The sequence below is a fragment of the Mustela putorius genome, unplaced genomic scaffold, assembly GCF_011764305.1.
Source record: "Mustela putorius furo isolate JIRA1106 unplaced genomic scaffold, ASM1176430v1.1 tig00000228_pilon_pilon_pilon, whole genome shotgun sequence".
Lineage (NCBI taxonomy): Eukaryota > Metazoa > Chordata > Mammalia > Carnivora > Mustelidae > Mustela > Mustela putorius.
This window is the reverse complement of record NW_025421322.1, coordinates 2,249,245-2,268,901: the sequence shown is the minus strand read 5'-3', so window position 1 is coordinate 2,268,901 and position 19,657 is coordinate 2,249,245. Positions and strand designations below refer to the sequence as shown.

General features: G+C 37.6%; 1 protein-coding gene across 4 annotated transcripts in view; it reads right to left on the bottom strand.

Moving 5' to 3' along the window:
- CPQ (carboxypeptidase Q) overlaps positions 1-19,657 on the bottom strand; it is a 451,562-nt gene that overhangs the window by 158,838 nt on the left and 273,067 nt on the right. For all 4 annotated transcript variants that reach the window (XM_004768524.3, XM_004768527.2, XM_004768528.3 and 1 more), the window contains one exon: positions 1,332-1,443. In XM_004768524.3, the coding sequence (XP_004768581.1) occupies positions 1,332-1,443 (112 nt within the window). The remainder of the gene's footprint in view (positions 1-1,331; positions 1,444-19,657) is intronic.

Below are 19,657 nucleotides of genomic sequence, written 5' to 3'. Positions count from 1 at the left end.
TAATTTAATTTAATTTTTTAAATTTATTTATTTTTTTTCAGCGTAACAGTATTCATTGTTTTTGCACCACACCCAGTGCTCCATGCAATCCGTGCCCTCTTTTATGCATTCTTCCACCACCAGCCCTGACCTGCCAAGGGACATTTGGTAATGTCTGGAGACATTTTTGGTTGTTATAGCTTGAGGGAGATGGTACTTACTGCCATCCAGCATATAGAGGCCACGATGCTGCTCAACATCCTACATGAGACAGACCCCACAATACAGAACTATGTAGCCCCAAATGTCAGTAGTCCCAAGGTTAAGAGACACCAGCCTATTTAAAAGGAAAAAAAGCACAACCACTTTTCTATCTCACCAGTTTTAAAACACAACTAAAACATAAATCAAAATGGTACACCAAAGATTTCCCCCAAGCAAGACCATGTCGGGAATCTATTGTTAACATGACCAATCATTTACTGGGCTTATTTATAGGATGAGAAGGGTTCATTAAAAACAAGAAGAAATGCATGAATATAAACACATACGTATTTAACTAAGCAATGGAAAGCCTTCACCAAAGAGGATGTTCTTATCTTTACTGTATCTGAAGCATAGTTACAACATAAAACCTTCTGCTCATGAGGCATTTCATGGCCAGACTGCACGGACTCAGACGTGGGACTTCGACTTCAGATTGTTTCATTATTTCTAACCTCACTCAAAATCTGCCCTTTTGATTAGCACACAAAGAGGAAATGTATGTTTTTTGTTTTCAAAGAGGGTCACCAAAAACCACTTTCACTATTAGCTTTTCCTTTTTATGCCTGTCCATCTTTCTCAAGTCTAGGTTCACCTGGAAGTTCCAATCTTCAGCCTGGGTTCCTTATTGTGGGTAAGGGGATCAAGCCTTCGGTCCCATGATGCTCTCTCTGACTTCTGCCATGGAAAGACAGCTGCAGTAAAGCTATCTTAACAGCCAGATAATGTCTTTAAGATAAACAAGGAAAAGGAGGCAGGGGGAGCTGCTGACTTTTCTTTGCACTTGGCCATGGTTTCCTTACATAGTCTCTAGCTGATGTGGCTACATTTGCTACAGTTTTATTTGCTTGTTCATTTTCCCTAGCCGCTGATCACATTTGATACTTTGGATGTCTGGCGTACACTTGAATAAAAATTTCTTTTTTAAAGGGGAAAAATTCATTCCTTTCTGAGAATCAACTGACAAAAAACATACAGACTCTTTGAACATATCACAGTAACTTATCTGTTCAGTATTTTGTGTGTTGAGTTAAACATGTCACTACTGAAATCCTTACACATCGGTTAACGACTTTCTAAATATTTACCAAGGTCTTTAATAAGCGAGAGTGCTTCCCATGATATAAAGGCTCCGCCACCATCATCCATGGCGCCCTGCCCAACGTCCCAGCTGTCCAGATGTCCACTGACCAGTACAACCTAGAATAATAAAAAGAGAAAAAATAAAACTAAGCAGAAATGACATCAAAGAGGAAGCATTCACAGTCATTCCAAATACAGATCTAAAACTTTTATATTTTCTTTTCTATTTTTACATCTTAAAAGATCTGTGTCATTACCAGTGGAAAACCTGGTAGAAGGCATTACGGAAGGGGTGGAAGGTCATCTTAATAGTAATAAAAATTCTCACCTTGTACTTCTCTTTATTAATATAACTTTGAATACTAAAGTAAAATGTTTTATTACTGACCAATGTTTGACAATTTTATTACATGGCTTAAAACATAAATGACATAAAATGGAGCTCAAAATTTCAACCACATTCTCAGCTGCCCCAAATTCTAGCAAACATATAGTAAACACATACTGGATTGAACTCAAATGAAAAAGCGAGAACAATAATTAAGTTTTTAAACAAATGATCGTGCTTTGTGTATTATAAATCACTTTGCTGTTGAATAACTATACTGGAGTTACTAACTGGAGTCTAAACAAACTGCTTTTTTAAAAAAGTTCCATTTACAATAGTGTTAAGTAAGTCTACAGATTGTATTATGAATTTTAAATCACCATAGGTTTAAATGTTTTTCAAGAACCATTAGTAATTCTTTCCAGGAAAATATAAAACACATTTCAATGAAACTAAACTTTATGAAAATACTTTAATTGAAGCAAGTAAAATGATGCTCAGTTAATGGGATACCCATATGCTAAAACTGTATCTTGACCTGTATTTCATATAATATGCAACATCAAATTAGATTAATTACAAATCTAAATAAAGATGTTAGCGGAAAGCATAGAAAAGTTTTGTCAACTTGGAATAGGCAAAGAGCTCTTAAACTGAACCCCAAAAGCACAAAACATAAAAGAAAAAATAATAAATCCAACTTTTAAAAAATGAGGAATGTCTATTATCAAAAGACCCCAATATATGAGTGAAAAGGCAACCAAGATAATTACAATGCAAACATACAAAAAAGGAACTATACCCAGGTTATATAAAGAATTCCTATCAAACAGAATTCAGAGAGAGCCAGTTGATAAAAAGGGCAAAAGACTTGAACAGACAATGCACAAAAAAAGATATACAAATACTAATAATCATATGAAAGGATACTCGGGTTCACTATTACCAAGTAAATAAAAATTAAAGCACATTCAATATATATCCAGCAAAAGGACTAAAATTAAAAATGCAGAAAATGTCAAATATTGATGAAAGATGGAGTGACTGGAACTTTCACACATTGCTGCTGTGAGTGTAAATGATTACAACCCCTCCAGAAAACTGGGTTATCTACTAAATCTGAACAAACACAGGCCCGATGCCCCAACAGCTCCACTCCTGTATATTTCCAACAGGAACATATGTGTATATATACTTTCACCAAAAGAGATGTACTAGAATTTTCAGAATGCCCCCATCCCCCTTCCCAAAAGGAAACTATTTAAATGCTTGTTAAACAGCAGAATGAATAAATTGTGTTACCTTGATCAGGAGAACACTACATAGCAGTAAGAATGAACAAACACAATATATCATCAATGGAAATGAATCTCATAAACAATATGAAAAAGGAAAGAAACCAGACACAAAAATAATGTATTGTATATAATCTCATGGATATAAAATATAAAAACAATCAAAACAGGAGAACGAGTGAAAGGTGAGAAGAGTTCGTGACATGAAGGGGCTAATATGGAGAGCTTCTGAGGTGCGGTCACATTCTGTTGTGCGATCCGGGTCCCAGTTACACAGGTGTGCTCAGTTTGTAAAAAAGCTTACCTTGTTACACACTCAGGATCTGTGCACTTTCTCTGAGAATAGTACACATCGTTAAAAGGCTTTCAAAAGTTAAGCAGTTTGATGTCTATGTACAACATGAAGTAAGCAAACCAAAGTTGAACTGATCTTGATGAATGAAATAAAAATGCCCCTTGACTTTGGGAAAGCAGGATTTGGGTTCTGAAATATCAGAGTGACCCTTGGTGCTGCCTGTTTCCCTGAGCAGCTGCAGGATCTCCCATTGAGTCTGTACACACACACACACACACACACACACACACAGCCCTGGCCTACATGACTTCACTATAGTCACAAACAAGTACAACGCCTTGTAAGTAACAAGACTAACAAATGGCCATGTAATGAACCCAAATGGATTGTTTCTAAGGAAAGAATAAAAAAAAAGAAGAAAGAAGAAACCATGTTGCAATAGCAGGAAATTCTGATTCAGAAGCTGGTGTAATCCCATGTGGGATGAACAAACCAATTAGTCAATGTTCTCACCATCCTCAGAGCCATTTTCCCAATGAAGCTAGAATTACACTGGATTAAAAGTATCAAAAGCTGTTTTAATGAACTTTTTCCCAGTTAACACAAGAGTAACTAAATCAAGGCAGTTATTATTTTATCCCTCGGAATAACTGAAGTTATTTTATAATCACACATCTCTATGTTTCCTAAAATGTCTCCATTGTCCAACCCAGAATTATTAGTTAAATAAATAATTAAAAGATGGGGAAATGATTTTGGATGATGGGAAATGAAATGATATCCCATAAGATAAGGCTTTTGGCATAGTGCTAGAGAAGAATGGTTACAAACCACTTAGATCATGAGAGCTTGTTTTAATATTTAATCAGAAAATATATTGGGGGCCACCATGGGATAGCAGTTATGATTTTGAGACAATATGGGAGCATTTTTAATGAACCTGAGTTTTCCTAATTGTAAGAGCTCTACTACCCTTAGAAAATAATAGTGTCCAAGGTCTCCTTCCTTATTGCAGCCTCACAAAGGACAAATCAGTAAAGCATACAAACTCCCTATGCCTTATGTCAGGGTCAGGCAGAAATGAACATTGCCTAGAATACATTTGTATCTGACTTAGGAAAATGAAATAAAAACGGACTACCTGGAAACGCAGAAAGCTCCAGTTTTGTGAAAAAGAATCGCCTGATAAAAGAGGAATACACAGTCCCTTTCCTGTCTGTTACCTGACACGGGGCCCTTAGCACAGTGACATGGCCTAGAACCTTACCCGCTTGGGCACTGCCCTCTGAGGCAGGCAGAACACTGACCAATTCCCCACCCTCCACCTCCCTTTTCACCACCATGTCTTCCAAATGCGGTCAAGAGTAAAAATTATTAAAACCATAGCAGCGGCAATAGCAGCCACACTAAAACAGGAAGGAAAAGGGGAACTGTGATGATCTGAAATGAAGGTTGTTATTCGTGAGGCACCCATGAGCCCTGACTACCAAAGACTCAGGCCTTGGGGTGGGGGCGAGGGCGGGAGGGGGAGAACCTAGCACAGTAGGGCAGAAATGCAGCCACTGGACACCTGCTACGATGAACGATTCGACTGGCGCTGGCTCACAAGCCCCTCCAGGCCAGCTGCGGGTCTGAGAGCAGAGATAAACCGAATCAAGGGTAGACAGAGAGCAGCCCCAAGGACAAGCCCCTTACTTCTTTGTTACTGGTACACACAGAGACACTGAGTGCAAAATAGATTTGCCTGATTCAAAGATGAGTAAGAACATAATCAAAATGGGACATATGAAAAATACGGCAGAACAAGGGAGAGAGAACAGCCTCAGAGCAACCACATTCTTATGAAAACAAGCTAATGCAAGATATTGGAGAAAATGTCACATCTTTGGCATTCACTGCAAGCATTTATTCAACAATTTGTATTGAGTTTCTAGCACAGGTTAGAAATGCAAAAATGAAAAAAATAACTAAGTATTCTATCTTAATGGTATTATCATACTGGTAAGGGAGATGGACAATAAATAAATACATATAAATAAAATACATAAAAAATAAATAAAAATAATGGCAGTTTTAAGTGCTATAAAGGAAAACAAAAACAGGACAAAGGAAGAGAACAGAGAGTGGTGGTGACAGGGAGAGGAAAGATCGTCTGCTTCCTCTTCAACTGGACCGCGGCAGGAGAATTCTGTACCCACCCTAACAGTGAGAGAAATCTAGATAATCTACAAAATCATCACTTTTCAAGGCCCATCAGAGATCTGATTGTGATTCAGCCAGAGGAGCTGAATTCCAGAGGCTAACAAGCTCATCCAAGGAGAGATGGGACACATGAATTGCTTGGCCTTTTACAGCGACAGGAGGAAGAGTGACAGTGACAACAGATGGAGGTGACAGACAAAAACAGGAAAGAAGAAGACAAGGAAAATGTTAACAAATTCTGAAAAGGTGAATGTGGACTAATGTGAGAGTTTAGAATCCCTGAGAACTGCCCCCTGTAAGGCGCCAGGTACCCAATTTTCTAGATCTCTTCCATTGGTCTCCATCAGGTACTCATAAGAATACTGGGAGCAGGCCAGACGCCCAGTGAGAGTTTGCCTCAGTGGTGCAGGAGGGCAGAGAGACGATGACCAGATGCTCTTGGAAGGCAGATGGCAAACATAAGCTGCCTCTGGGTCCCTTCTCTCATAGGAAGCAGAAGTCATTTGCCCCCCTGGGGAAAAGGAGAAACCGGTCCTCCAGGGCAGTCCCAGGCAAAGGGCAGTGGCTAAAGGGCATGGGGTAGAAAACTGCACTCCCACTCTGTACTGTCACTAGGAAAAACATGTATGTCTCCAGGGGCAGTCAGGAAACCTACTCATACCCACAATCATGCACTGATGTAAAGTAGAGTTCTGCGGCCACAGGGTGAGGGGGCCATATGGCAAAGCCTGGCTTCCACAGGGTTGGGGGAGAGCAGTAATGCTGAGAAAGCTCTACTCTTGACCTCAGGCTCACAGAAGGGCAGGAGAACCAAGAAACTGCCCTGTCTCCACAAGGGGCCTGCAGTGAGTAGTAACAAGCACCTCAGTAACGGCTTAGAGCTCAGGGAAGGGCAAGAGCCCAGAGAGAAACACTGGCTGGGGTGCAGACACGTGGAGCTGGCTAAAAGGTGATAAAGTGAGACACCGGAAAAGCTCGTCCAGCAACCCCTACAGAGACTAAAAACAGCACAGCAGCAACCCATGCCAGACAAATGTGAAGTAGGTGAGCACCAATGGTAGGAACAGAAACAATAAAATCCAAACCTAGCTCAGCTATGAAAGATGGACTCAACCACACTCATACTAATGGTTTGACAGAAGAAAAGGCATAATCGCTTTGGGACTCACATACTGCTCACCTCAGGCTCTACTGTTTTTTTTACATATGATATCCAGCATCCAGTCAAAATTATGATGTATTAAATAAGCAAGAAATAAAATGATCCATTGTCAGGAAATACAGTATTCAATATAATACTGCATATCCAAATATAGCCCGGATATTTAAAATATCAGATAAGGTCTTGAAATTATGATTAATATGTGAAAAATCTAGTGGAAAAGATGGGGAATTTCCTCAGAGAGATGGAAACTATATTTAAAAAGTCAAATGGAGGGGCACCTGGGTGGTTCAGTGGGGTAAAGCCTCTGCCTTTGGCTCAGGTCATGATCGCAGAGTCTTGGGATCGAGCCCCGCATCAGGCTCTCTGCTCAGCAGGGAGCCTGCCTCCCTTCCTCTCCCTCTGCCTGTCTCTCTGCCTACCCTCGATCTCTGTCTTTCAAATAAATAAATAAAATCTTTAAAAAGTCAAATGGAAATGAAAAATATAATTATGTATGTATGGATTAAAGACTTAAATGAAGTAAAAAATTAAAACTTATGTAAGAAAAGAAAATCTTCACGTCTTAAGGGGAAGGGGAGGAGATATTAAACAAAATATTAAAAATGCAAAGCATGAAGAAAATATGCATAAAGTCAACTATGAAAAATGAAGACTTTGTGTTCCTCAAAAGAAATCACAGAATGAGAGGAGGTGCTACAAGTTGGGGGAAGATATTTATTATGCATATACCAAAAAGTGGTTTATATTAAAAATATATAAAGAATTCCTACTATTCAACCAGAAAAGATGAGCAACCCAAAAGGCAAATAGAAAAAAGGACATAAATAGGCATTTCACAGAAAAGAAATTATGCATGGACACCAAGCATTTGAAAAGATGATCACCTTCATTATTTGTCAGGGAAACGGAAATTAAATCCTCAATAAAATCCCACTCTGCACCTCTATAAACATAAAAAAAAATCTAAATCTGACAATATGAATTCCTGGCAAGGATGCTTAGCAAAAGGAATTCTCATTCATTACAGGTAGGAGTAGAAAATTGTTAAAACCCGTAGGAAAACTATTAGGCATATCCTTTTTAAAGTTGAGCATATGTGCATCACACACCCCAACAATTTCCCATTAGGTGCATATATTAGAGGAATTCCAGCACTTGAGTTCTTGGAGATGTGGGCCAAAATGGTCATACTGAAGCAAGCACAAGGCCTCAAACCAGAACCAATCCAAATGTCCCTCAACAGAAGAATGGATAAATAAATTGTAGCACAGTCATACAATGGAATATTATAAAGTAGTGACAATGACCTACACCTGCATCTATCAAAATAAATGAATCTCAAAACAAAAAGCAAAACCAAAAGCAGAAACCACAAAAGAGAAGCCTTTGATTCCATTATATAAACTTCAAAATTTGGCTGAACTAAAGAATATAATCTTTAGTAATATATACAAATATAGTAAAATCATGAAGAAAAGCAAAGTAATGGTAAACCAAAATCTGGATAGTTTTTATATCAGATGGGGATTGGGGCAAAGTGGAGAAGATGATCAGAGACGTACATACACTGATGACTCGAATGGGCTTCTAAGACACTGCCAAGTGTTCTTTCTCTGAAACTGAGTGGTGAGAACGTGTGTAATCCTTTCATTGTCATTCTTTATACTGTACACACATATTAAATAAAGTCTTTTGCAAGTGCAGTATATTGAAGAATAGCAAGAATTATCAGAGATGTACCTTTGAAGGCAGGTAGTTCAGATGGTTTCATAAGCGAGTTCAAACAAACATTACAGGTAACATATATCTCACTCTAATTCAGCTGTTGCAGGCAAAGAAAAAATATGGAAAATGTATTTATTTACAATTTACATCAATATTTACAATTTACATCTTGATTCTAAAACCTGAAAAAGATAGGATCCCCCTTAAAACCAACTAGAGATCAAAGATAAATGTAAAAATCGAAAATACTTGTATTGAAAAGTTGTGATAATGGCTTAATGGTCTCCAAATGCCCATAGCAAATGGAAATTATATATATACCAGATATGCTAAAAAGGGCCACTATTGGCTCACACTTATCTTCTTGGCATGCTCAGTTTTTAACATTCTGCATTTTAAATTGTGAGTTGTATAGGTTTATATCTAAACATGACTTTAGTTCTTATTGATTGATCCTTAATAAACGGGATGCCCACTTAACTATGAAGCATGCTTCATTTTACAATGAATATTTCGCTCAATCAAAAACCAGAAAGACAACTATTCAGTGTTTTTAGTTTTTTGATTTTGTGATGTTTTGCTTTGCTTGTAGCTCCTTCATTCTCTTGGTCTCATTTTATTTGGTTTATTTTAAGAGGTAGTGGGAGAAGTATCAGGGTTGCAAAGTTCATGGCCTGGTGCATTGCCAGACACAGGAAATCCCCAATCCAATTTTCAACAACAAAAATCATTAGATAGTTGAAAAATATGACCTACAAAAAAAAAAAAAAAAAGGAGGAAAAACCCTGTCATTATTTGGCTTTAGAGAAGAAGCCAAGAAGTGATCTAATAATGGGCTTCAGCCATGACGGGCCCATCTGTGGAGGGTATGAGCAGCAAAAGGTACAGCAAAGGAACCAGTTCTGACTTGCAGCAGTGACCGTGACGGTCGTAGACAAGATCAAGAATTTTCTGATGGAAGGCTTTTGTAGAAGTTTAAAAAAAAAAAAAATGGCTAACAGGGAAAAGGTTATGGAAAACTTCATTCCTGGGAGGATTTCTAAGACAGGATACATTCTTAAGTCTTACATGGAAATCTAACTACAAAGAGATAAAATCTTTCAAGATTCCACCTAGTCCAATATTCCATGTCAGTTCTCAAGAATTCTACTTCTATTCTAACCACTTTAAAGGGAGAAACTGGCCTTTGAAAAGTCTCCATAACCTCAACAGACTTTTCCCTGAGCATCTCCTAGATCTCTGCCAAGGTCTTCCCACAATTTAGAATGTGAACACAGGTGGGCAGGCACTTCTCAAGAAATCCATGTTTTCATAATCCTTGCCAGAGACAAAGCCTTGGCTTTCAGAGGACAGTTGCTGAATGTATTGTGCTATTGCCCAATACAGACAAAAAGGGACTATGTTTGAACGAATATTGTCCTCCCTAATGAACAGACTAGGTGGTCTATGAATAGAGCTAGGCTCCTGACACACAGGGTGTGTTCAGAGGCAAAACAGCAAACATCTGAGCTCCTTTTGAATTAATTTATATTCAAGCTTTATTTAGTGAAACTGTGGGTGTTGATTGCTTACAGGATACAGACTTCTTTCACAAGAAAATGAACCACCTGTCCAATGCTCTCTCACCACCACAGCTACTCTTGAAAGCAGCTCTTTCTATTCCTTGAGTGTTCCTTCTTACATGTGCAGGGCACCCCGATTGGCTTCATAAAAGAAAGATTATGCCTGTTCCTAGTTGAATAGTCCAAGCACATTGCTGATATCTGAAAACAGGACAAGAAGGACCTAATTTATTTGTGACTCAACCAAGGCTTAGGTAGATTTATAAGTGTGATTGCAGGGTACTTGGAAGAAATGGCTGAAACTGATTCAAGATTGACTTGTGGATCAGTCACAGAAGAGAGTGTCTATGGAAGGAAATCGTTCTGATTAAGTGAAGGTAAGTTTCATCCAGAAGTCATGATGGCTGCAAATGGAGATAATATTTTAAGTGAAAGAACGATGTTCCTGAATCCTAAGCAACCACAGAATATGTTGTCTCACTTGAGAGGATGGGAAGAGCAGAAAAGTTGAATGGCAACACTGCACTTGAACTTCCTCAAGGGAGGAAAGGGAGGCAGAGATTAGGCAATTTCTATTTCAAGAGTGATCACCTTTCCCATGGTCAAATTCAACTATGGTATAAGGCACAGCTCTAACTTCTCTATTCTGACAGCCATTCACTCACCACTATGTTCTAGGCTTTTGTTAGACATGATGCACAAGACCAAAAAATAAAAAATAGAAGCATTTGGTACTTTGGTACCAAATTTTCATTTTTCAGTTGAGACAAGCTAATAGAGAAAAATGGGGACCAAGTTGTTGCCGAAGAAATGAAGTGAAGGGAAGGGAAGAAAAGAAAGAAAAGGAAGGGAGAGGGGAAAAAGAAAAAAGGAAAAGAAAAGGGAGGGGAGGGAGTGCGGAAGGGAGGGAAAAAGAAACTTTCTGACTTGATTTTTTTTTTTTTTTTTGCCATTTAGGCAAAAAAAAAAGGATTCTTTTGTCCCCTAATGTTTTATAAAATCCCAGAAGGCTATGAAACTTAGAGTGCTGTTTTTGATGTTTGTTTGTCTAATGATTATGGAAAGTTTCTCAATTCTTTAACCTTATGTGATCTTCTGAACACTGTCGACAGAAGTCAGTCTGCAAGATCAGCTGAAAGCTTCTGTCTCTACAAAATTCTGTGGCTTCCAGCTCTGGACCTATTTGATGAACCATGAGAAGAAACTGAATAACCGACCAGGGGTTCCTAACCAAAAACCAAAAAGAAACTGAATAACTGACCAGGGGTTCCTAACTGTCACATTGAAAAGCACACTAAGGCGATACAATAAATTCCTCCTCTACCACCAGTTCCCATAAAGAGAAAGACAAATTAGCAAGGATTAGTAAACAGATTGACTTCTGTGAAGTTTTTCCTTAGTAGAAAGAACTTTTGTTTGAGGACAAGGTATTTTTAGTTACTTTGTGAATGATTAGGAAAGGAAGGAGGGAGGGAGGTGGTCTGGGAGGGAGAAAGCAAAGCAAAATTATAACTAGCACAAAAAAGAGGAGATGAGGTAGAAGACAGAGTAGAAGGCAAAATGACTGCAAAGAAGCTTTGGCAAGGCAGGGAAAGTAAAGAGAAATTAAATCCAGGTCAAGACATGACCCAGGCTTGTGTCCAGTTGCTGAGGCTCACATGACAAAATTAAGAGAAATCGTTCCACCTTGTGCTAATGTGCGTTAGCTTGATGTCTCCATGGGTGTGGCGAAGACAAGGTAAACTGAGGAGTGGGAAAGAGGCTTTGAGAAATACCAATCTTCCATGACAGCCTACGTATTTTAAATCACAGTTATCTAAATTATTTCTACCTCAAACATCCAAGTTATTTTGTTAGCTCCTGCCTGCCAGGTCCTGGAGCAGGCAGTGGGGAGTCAGAAGCCAACCATCCCAAGTCCAAGACTTTGGCAGTGAACTCTAGGATAGCTGTATAGCTTCTAATGATATTAGCACCTGAAGACAACTTTAATTTTGATGTATAAATTATAGCTTAAATAAAAGACAGGCAAATAATGTTATAGATGCTCCTAATAGAGGACTTTTCAGTGATCTATTTTTACCTTCAGGACACGATGTCAAGAAACCAGGCTTACTTTGAAAGATTCCATGTCTGTACAGGCAGCAAGCTTACTGTCCAAACACAGTGCTTCTGGTCTTTAGAACTGTCGTCATATTTGAGCTCATACACTCTCAGCCAAGTTCCTTTAGTTAATAATCTCTGCATTCACACTCTAGGAACATGCCAAATTTCCATTGGTATACATTGTTTTGGGCAGCAGCAAATACTGAACATTTTATTTTCTTGTATCTTTGTGCAAAAGAATACTATTTTTCCCATTAACTCTGATTTGGTCTTATTTTTTATTGGAATTTTCATGTCCAGAAAAAAAAAAAAAACAGAATATTTTTTTTTTAAACTAGTATTGTACCTAATATAAATGTTAGGAGAGACAGAGAAAAGTGTATGTTGTGTATATTTACCCAAAATGAAAAACTCTTCCTTTCCACTTAAAATATAATAAATTGAAACTTACCTTCAATATTCACAAATAACATATGTACATGAAGAAAAGAAGTAATAATTTTAGTCTCACAAGACTAGCCATTAAAGGCTAAATAGCTGATTAACCTCCTAATATTTGTATACCACAAATCAAAACAAATAATCCAAAAGTGATTCTTTTCTAAGTCCAAACTAACTTGAAACATGGTTATGCTTTGCACAACACAGAAGACTTCTCTTCTGCCCTCTTAAAAGTGAACTTCAAGTATAAGGAATAGAAGCAGCCTCAATGTCATAATATTTGGTAATGGCAGACCTATTGGACAGAAAGGTATAAAAATTGACCCTAGGGACTCAGAGCCCATGAGGAATGACTATTTAAAAAAAATAATGAGAATACAGGGTAATTTTCAGAATATAACAGAGACCACAAAGGATAATGAATAGCATAGCGTTCTTCTCTCCAAAATGCAATTAATTGAAATGAAAGAACATCATGATAAAAGAATGCTCAATGGATGTTGTGACATTATTGTCACACTGCAGACTCAGATTTTTCAATGTCAACACTTAACGAGATTATATCTATATTCTCCTAAATATTTTGGCTTGTCACGAGTTTATATTCTCATCAATTACATGCTGGTTGCAGCCATGTGTTTTGAATAATTGATCATATACCTTGGGAAAAGAAAGGAAGGAAGGGAAAAAGGGAGGGAGGGAGACTCTTTTCCCTCAATTGTGCATTTTTTAAAGAAAAAAAAATACTAATAAAAACAGATGTTTATTAATTTAACTTGTATTTTATCAGCACAAACAGTATATTTCAATAGACTATAAAATTAGAGCAAGATTAAAAGAAATACAAAGTACAGTTCTCATGAAGTTATATTTGTCCTAAGTGTTAGCACTTGTTTAACTTAAGTCAGCTCTGGTACAATCTCATACAATATTTTCTTCAATACCTTGGAGATATACTTTATGAATTTTAAAACGATAAAAATATAGGATGGATCATCAATATGTTCAACAAAATAATCAAGATCCTAAAATGTCATCCTGAAACAGAAATAACAGCTTATAGCCAACAAGATAATTCAGCAGGGATAAATATGAAAGCGTACCCTGTACTTTGAGATGGTGGGTTAGTCTACAGCCATACCACCCTGAACGCGCCCGATCTCGTCTGATCTCGGAAGCTAAGCAGGGTCGGGCCTGGTTAGTACTTGGATGGGAGATGGTGGGTTAATGGTAGTTCATCTGGGGACACTCAGAAAATTCAGGTGGGCCTAAGCATATTGAGCGGACAGTATGTTTCAGCTACGGAAAGTATTAATGAAAGTTTAGAATCTGTTGATAGAAATATGGATTCTTATTATGTAAAGTAATACTCCTACTTAAATTAATCAATTACATATTCCTCTCTTTTTTTTTTGGTTAGTCAGATACCTATGGAGACCTTCCAGAAAACAGACTGTGATTGGAGAAGAGCTGTCAGGATTCTGTATTGTCTGGAAATAGCATTGTTTGAAGAACAACTGCATATGTTACCCTGGGGGAAAAGAAGGTTTCAAAGGGCTAGACGCTTCATCTAGAGGAGAAGTGAACTTGCTCAGACGGTGAACCAGGCTAGCAATTGGAGGGTGCAGGCAGACAGATTTCAGCTCAGTAGAAGAATAAATCTGAGAAGTTCAACAAGGGAACAGGAGTCTGCAGAGGAGTAAGCTCTCAAGCAGTGTTCAAGCAGAAGTGGAAGGAACATCTGTCAGGTAAAGACTGGATACCTGACCTCACGTGGGAGTGGGCACTGAGCCAGATAATGTCCAAAGGCACTGTCAGCTCCAAGATTCCATGATTCTAAAGGAAAAGTGGGCTTATCTTGGCCATTATTCAGTGAGAGCTGTTAATGATATCAATGTTTTTTCTACTATAAATTTCTATTATCATGGTTTTTCTTCAACTGAACTCGGAATATAATTGTATTTTATTTATATTACTATATATTATAGTTATGTTACTAGTAATATTTATTCTTAAGGAACTATGACATACCAAAAAGAACTTTTTATGACTTAAGATTTGCCTTCTTGAATTGGAGCATGCTGCATCAACTTCTATTGGAACCTAGGGGCATACTGTGGGAGGCATAATAATTACAATCACTGTCAATATCAACCTTTAGGGGAGGACTCCACAACCTATAGTTTCCTTTGGAAATCCATGATGGACTGTCTTTTCTTCATATGCATAAATATTCTCAAAGATATTTTTGTATTTTTTACATCCATGGGTGGAAAATTCAATAACTTCACCATCCCCGTATGGTACTTCCCTTTATCTGTCCTAATATAATACATAAAAATCATGCCTTTGTCGACATTTCTAACTTTTTTTCTCTGTAGAGTGAAGATTGCTGTACTCATTATAATAGTCTCATCATACCATTTTGATGGTTCCTTTTGAACTTTCTCCCATTAGATTTTGGAGCTGTAACAATCAAACTTACAATGTATATATAGATAACATAACTTTTTGTGTACCATATAGAAACTATAACAACCTTCCTGGTATTTCCCAGAATTTGCTTATTTTCTTTACTTGCGTAGAATTACATAACTTAAGAAACCTCCAGTGACCCTGGATTCCTTCTCAGCCTCCTATGCTGGAATGACCTTAGGAAATTATGGCCAACACTCTGCCTTTACACCGAAAACTGTCCAAGTGGCAGAGCCTGAAAGCAGAACCTTGGGCCTCCCACACAGAGCTAAGGGTTACTTCCATCCTGCCCCTCTGCCTGCTTCAGAAAAAACAATGCAGAGACTACTTTTGATTGCTTTTCTCGAATGCATTAGCTTTTACTTGACAATGCTGAAAATTAATCTGCTACTTTTTGCCTACACACATAGTCTAAAGGGTTTTTTCAACAATTTATCCCTATCAGCTTGACATGGGCAGGTTATTTAACCTCTCTAAGCCTTGTTTCTTTATTTGTAAGTGGGAATAACAACACAAACCCAGCCTTAAAGTGTGTTGTGAAAATGAAATGAGATGACATAGTAGCTTCATCACCGTCAGTCACTAGGCACAACGGACTCCTTACACGGCGGTAGTTAACGGTACTGGTTACACTGTAATTACTGTAAGATAACTTCAAACACTGCAAACAGTTCTCTCCAGGAAAGACTCACCTGGGGCGTTGGAGAGTGTAGTAGATTTCACCCACATTGCTTTAGCAGACACAGCTTTGGGGTACTATGTGCTGCTAGCTTGAATTAAAGGAAGCATCAATCACAAGCACATATTATTTAGTAATATGACAAAGACTCTTCAAGTGTTGTTTGGTGAGTCTAATTTAAAACAGCATGAACTGTTCCTATTTGAAAACACTCATACATCATGAAACAGCTAAGTTACATTTTCATCTCAATAATAGGTTGCACAGGGGATAAAAGAGGTATAGCTCAAGCAATCACAATCACACAGTCCTAAGCAACTCTGCAATTACTAGGTAACCAGGTAGTGCCGGGTGAAAATGAATTCAGGTATTTGAACTAGAGCTTCCATGCGCCTGAGGTGAATTTTGTCCTGGCAACGGCTAATCTAATAAATAATTCCACTGTCAATTGCTTTTCTAGAGCTGGCAAGGCTGGTCACACAAAGGTTCTCTCCTTAGAACAGCCTAGAATATATAGAGAGAATCCAGAACAGAGTCTCAGAGAACACCTGAAAATCTGGCATATTTCATATAAAAATGAGAAACTTGAGCCAGGAGGGGGAAAAAAAAAAGTGTATCCTGACATCAAAATTGAGCATAATCTCTGTGAAGAAGTTACAAAAATCACCAAGAAGAGGCAGTTTCATCTCTTTCAACTCTATAGTATTAACAGTTGATGAATTTTAAGTTCTGTATGTTCCTGCAGAAAACTTCAGTTAGGTATGGCATGTTTTAATCTTGTCTTTGCCCCTCTTCTTGCAAGAGTAGTCAAAATCACGGCTTTAGAGGCAGACGGGCCAGGGTTTGAAGTCTACCTTATGAGGACCTTTCAGCAAGCTGCTTTGGTTCTCTGGGCTTCCATTTCCATGTGTCTAAAAATGGACACAAACAACTGCCAATAGTGTTGATAAGACAACAACTGCAAGAAAAGGGCCAACCCCCAGTGAATATTCAGTCAATCTAGTTTCCCAATCCATATTAGCACTTATTTACATGTTTTACTGTCATCAGCAAAGCCAATTTTTATGGTATCATTCTTAGAAAAAGTGGCTCTCTCTGTTAGTAATTCTCAAGCAGTTGTGGGGGCAAAAACACACTCCCCTGCTGGTAGTAGGCTGGGAAGTGGAGGAACATGCAGTTAGAAAATAAGAAGTCCCCCATACCAGACTGATGCACTTCTCCTAGGGGGAGAGGAGGAGTATGCCTTCCATCCTTACCTCTCAGCTGAGAAATACCACACTCTCTTCTAAGGCAGAGACCTTTTTTATTTCCTTCACATGCATTTCTCACGAGTCTTGAAATACAGTAGAGAATAAACAAATCAACTTTGATTCGTTTCTCTTTAGTAATAAAATGATTCAGAATCAAGCTATTTCAGTCCCTTAAAGAAAACAATATTTGTTTCTGTGATCAATGCACAACTAGAACAAAGTTCTAATTAATTACTTTGACCTTTACAATTCTAATCACATAAACCCATTAAAGAAGTTTACTTTCAAATGCTGTATAACTCCCTTTCTCTCAATGATGAGTATAAACAACAAGTACATTAAAAAAGATTAATTTTTAATGCATGCTTCAAAGGTCAGGACTATACAGAGCTATGGACAAAAAATTAGGACCAGAAATAAAGTAAAGCTTAAAAGTTAATTATGAGACTTCTGGTAAACAGGGTAGAGCAAATTCGCACCTTCATGAGCCTCCTCTGTTCAAACACATGGCAATTTAGAGATGAGTTAAAAAAAAAAAAAAAAAAGTGAAAACCAAAAGTCCACAGTGTGGCTCTAAAGACCAGATAAACATCTCTTTAGACTAAAGGTGGATTAGAATCACAAGGAAGTGAGTGGATCTAAAGTCAGGGGATCTGCGGAGTTTCAGATCTAGAAGCCGGGCACTGACTGCTGGACATTCTGTTCCTACAGGCAGAGAGAACTCTAACATTGCTTTGCTGGGGATAGGGGGACCCACACCAGGTTAACTGTATGAAAGCAAGCAAGGGGGTTGGGCTTCTGAGAGGAAGCTGAAAACAAACAAAAAAACATGCCACAAGGTACAGCTTTATAAAGTTTTTATAAAGTTTTTATAAACTTTGAGCCTTTGGAGGAGATACGGACAAAGACATGAATCAGAACCAGGCACTGAATCAAGCCATCTGCTGGCTTTGTAACAGAATATGTGATCCTCTTTATCACCATTGGCAAGGGTGGCTGATACAACATAATAAAACCTGGTTCTGGACTGGCAGTGTTGCAGGCCTGGTGAAAGCAATCACAAAACCTCCAGAGAGAGAACAGTGAGCTCAAAGGGAAGAACACAGTGCTAACAATAATACAAATTGAATTTTAAATCATTCTACTCAAAATGAGTCAGCAAACCCAAATTCCAAAACATATGAAAAAGTATAATGCTAAAAATGGCAACAAAATCAAGAACTAAAATAAAACTTCCATTCTAGATCAAATTAATTTTATGGAAGAGCTATACAACAATTTTTAAAATTATGCTTACGGTGATCAAAGGACAAATTTTCTAGGAAAAAAATTATCAAAATTAACTCAAGAAGAAATAAGAAAATCTGAAAATCTCAATAAACACTAAGAAATTCAACCAAGAATCAGAAAGAACTCTCTCTCCTCACACACACATACAACTAATCCACCAGACTCAAGAGGTTTTATAGGAAATGAAAGGAATAGAATGAAGGAATAGAAAAATCTCAGTATGAAGGAATAGAAAAATATCCAAACTAAGCCAACTCAAGGTATTATCTTAAGACCAAAGCAAGTAAAGTAAATTATAGACCAATCTTATTTATGAATGCACTGAAAAATGATTAAACAAATTATTAAACATGGTACAAAACTTCCTCCACTTCCAACAGATGAAATTAGAAAATAGACAATAATAGTAAACAATGGGCTTATGATTTCAGTCAATCTATATAATGTAAAAGGTGAATTTTTCATTCTTGAAAAAGCAAACATAAAACAAACAATATCCCATGTTTGGTCTAAAATGTGAAGTAGAAGTTAGTGATTCTCTATGAAAAACTAAAATCCACAACAACCCTGGTTATACATATGGAGGGTTCTGTGGATTTGTCCATGTAGACATGGCATGTGGAATGATCAACTCCAGCTTGTTGCCTAAAAAGTAAACAATAATGTTGAGCAGAAAATGAGCACAAGGATTCATTTACTCCTATAAAGATCCATCCATATCTGTAAAGATTAATGGCACTATACCCTAGCACCACTTTATTTATTTTTATTTTATATATACACACACAATTGCATAATCAGTGAAATATTCAACAATCTAAAAAACCAAAACAAAAGCAATGAAACAGAAATATAGGACTGTCTTCCATTTTGCCTTCTGTATCTGAAAGGAGTCCTGAAGCATGAAGTGCCTACTCTGCCCACAGGCTTCTTCTTAGGAAAGTATCCTCAGGAATTCTTTCTGCATAGTGTTGTTATGGCTCATGCACTGTATGTCAAAAGAAATGAGCTCTGTTTCCCGTGATTACAAATAATTATACCAAAATCAGATCCTAAGTCAAAGTAACATAGATAATCAGATGAGAGTAGCTCACCTTTGACCTGTTCTGGCTCCAAAACCAACTCAAAGAGGGGTGAGTTGTACTGGGTGGCAAGAAGTTAGGGACACACAGAGAAGGGAACAGGGGAGTATTGAGGAGGAAAAATTTATTCTACGCTTCAAAGTTCTTCTAGCTGGCATAAGAATTATATTGTCTGAGATGGATTAAGAGGAAAAAAATCAAGTTTAATTACATTACATATGTTTGGGAAATCCATATAAACATGAAAGACTCCAAAGACATTCAGGCAAAATGAGGCATAAATGTCATCCTGAACTAAGGAGAAGGAGCTAGAGGTCTGGGACTTCAAAAGGAAGGAAAGCAGTTCACTGGAAGATAAAAAAAAAAAGTAAACGATTGGTAAACAAACGTCTACTGGGCCTCGGAAAAAATGGGACATAAAGAGGAATTTTAAGAAACA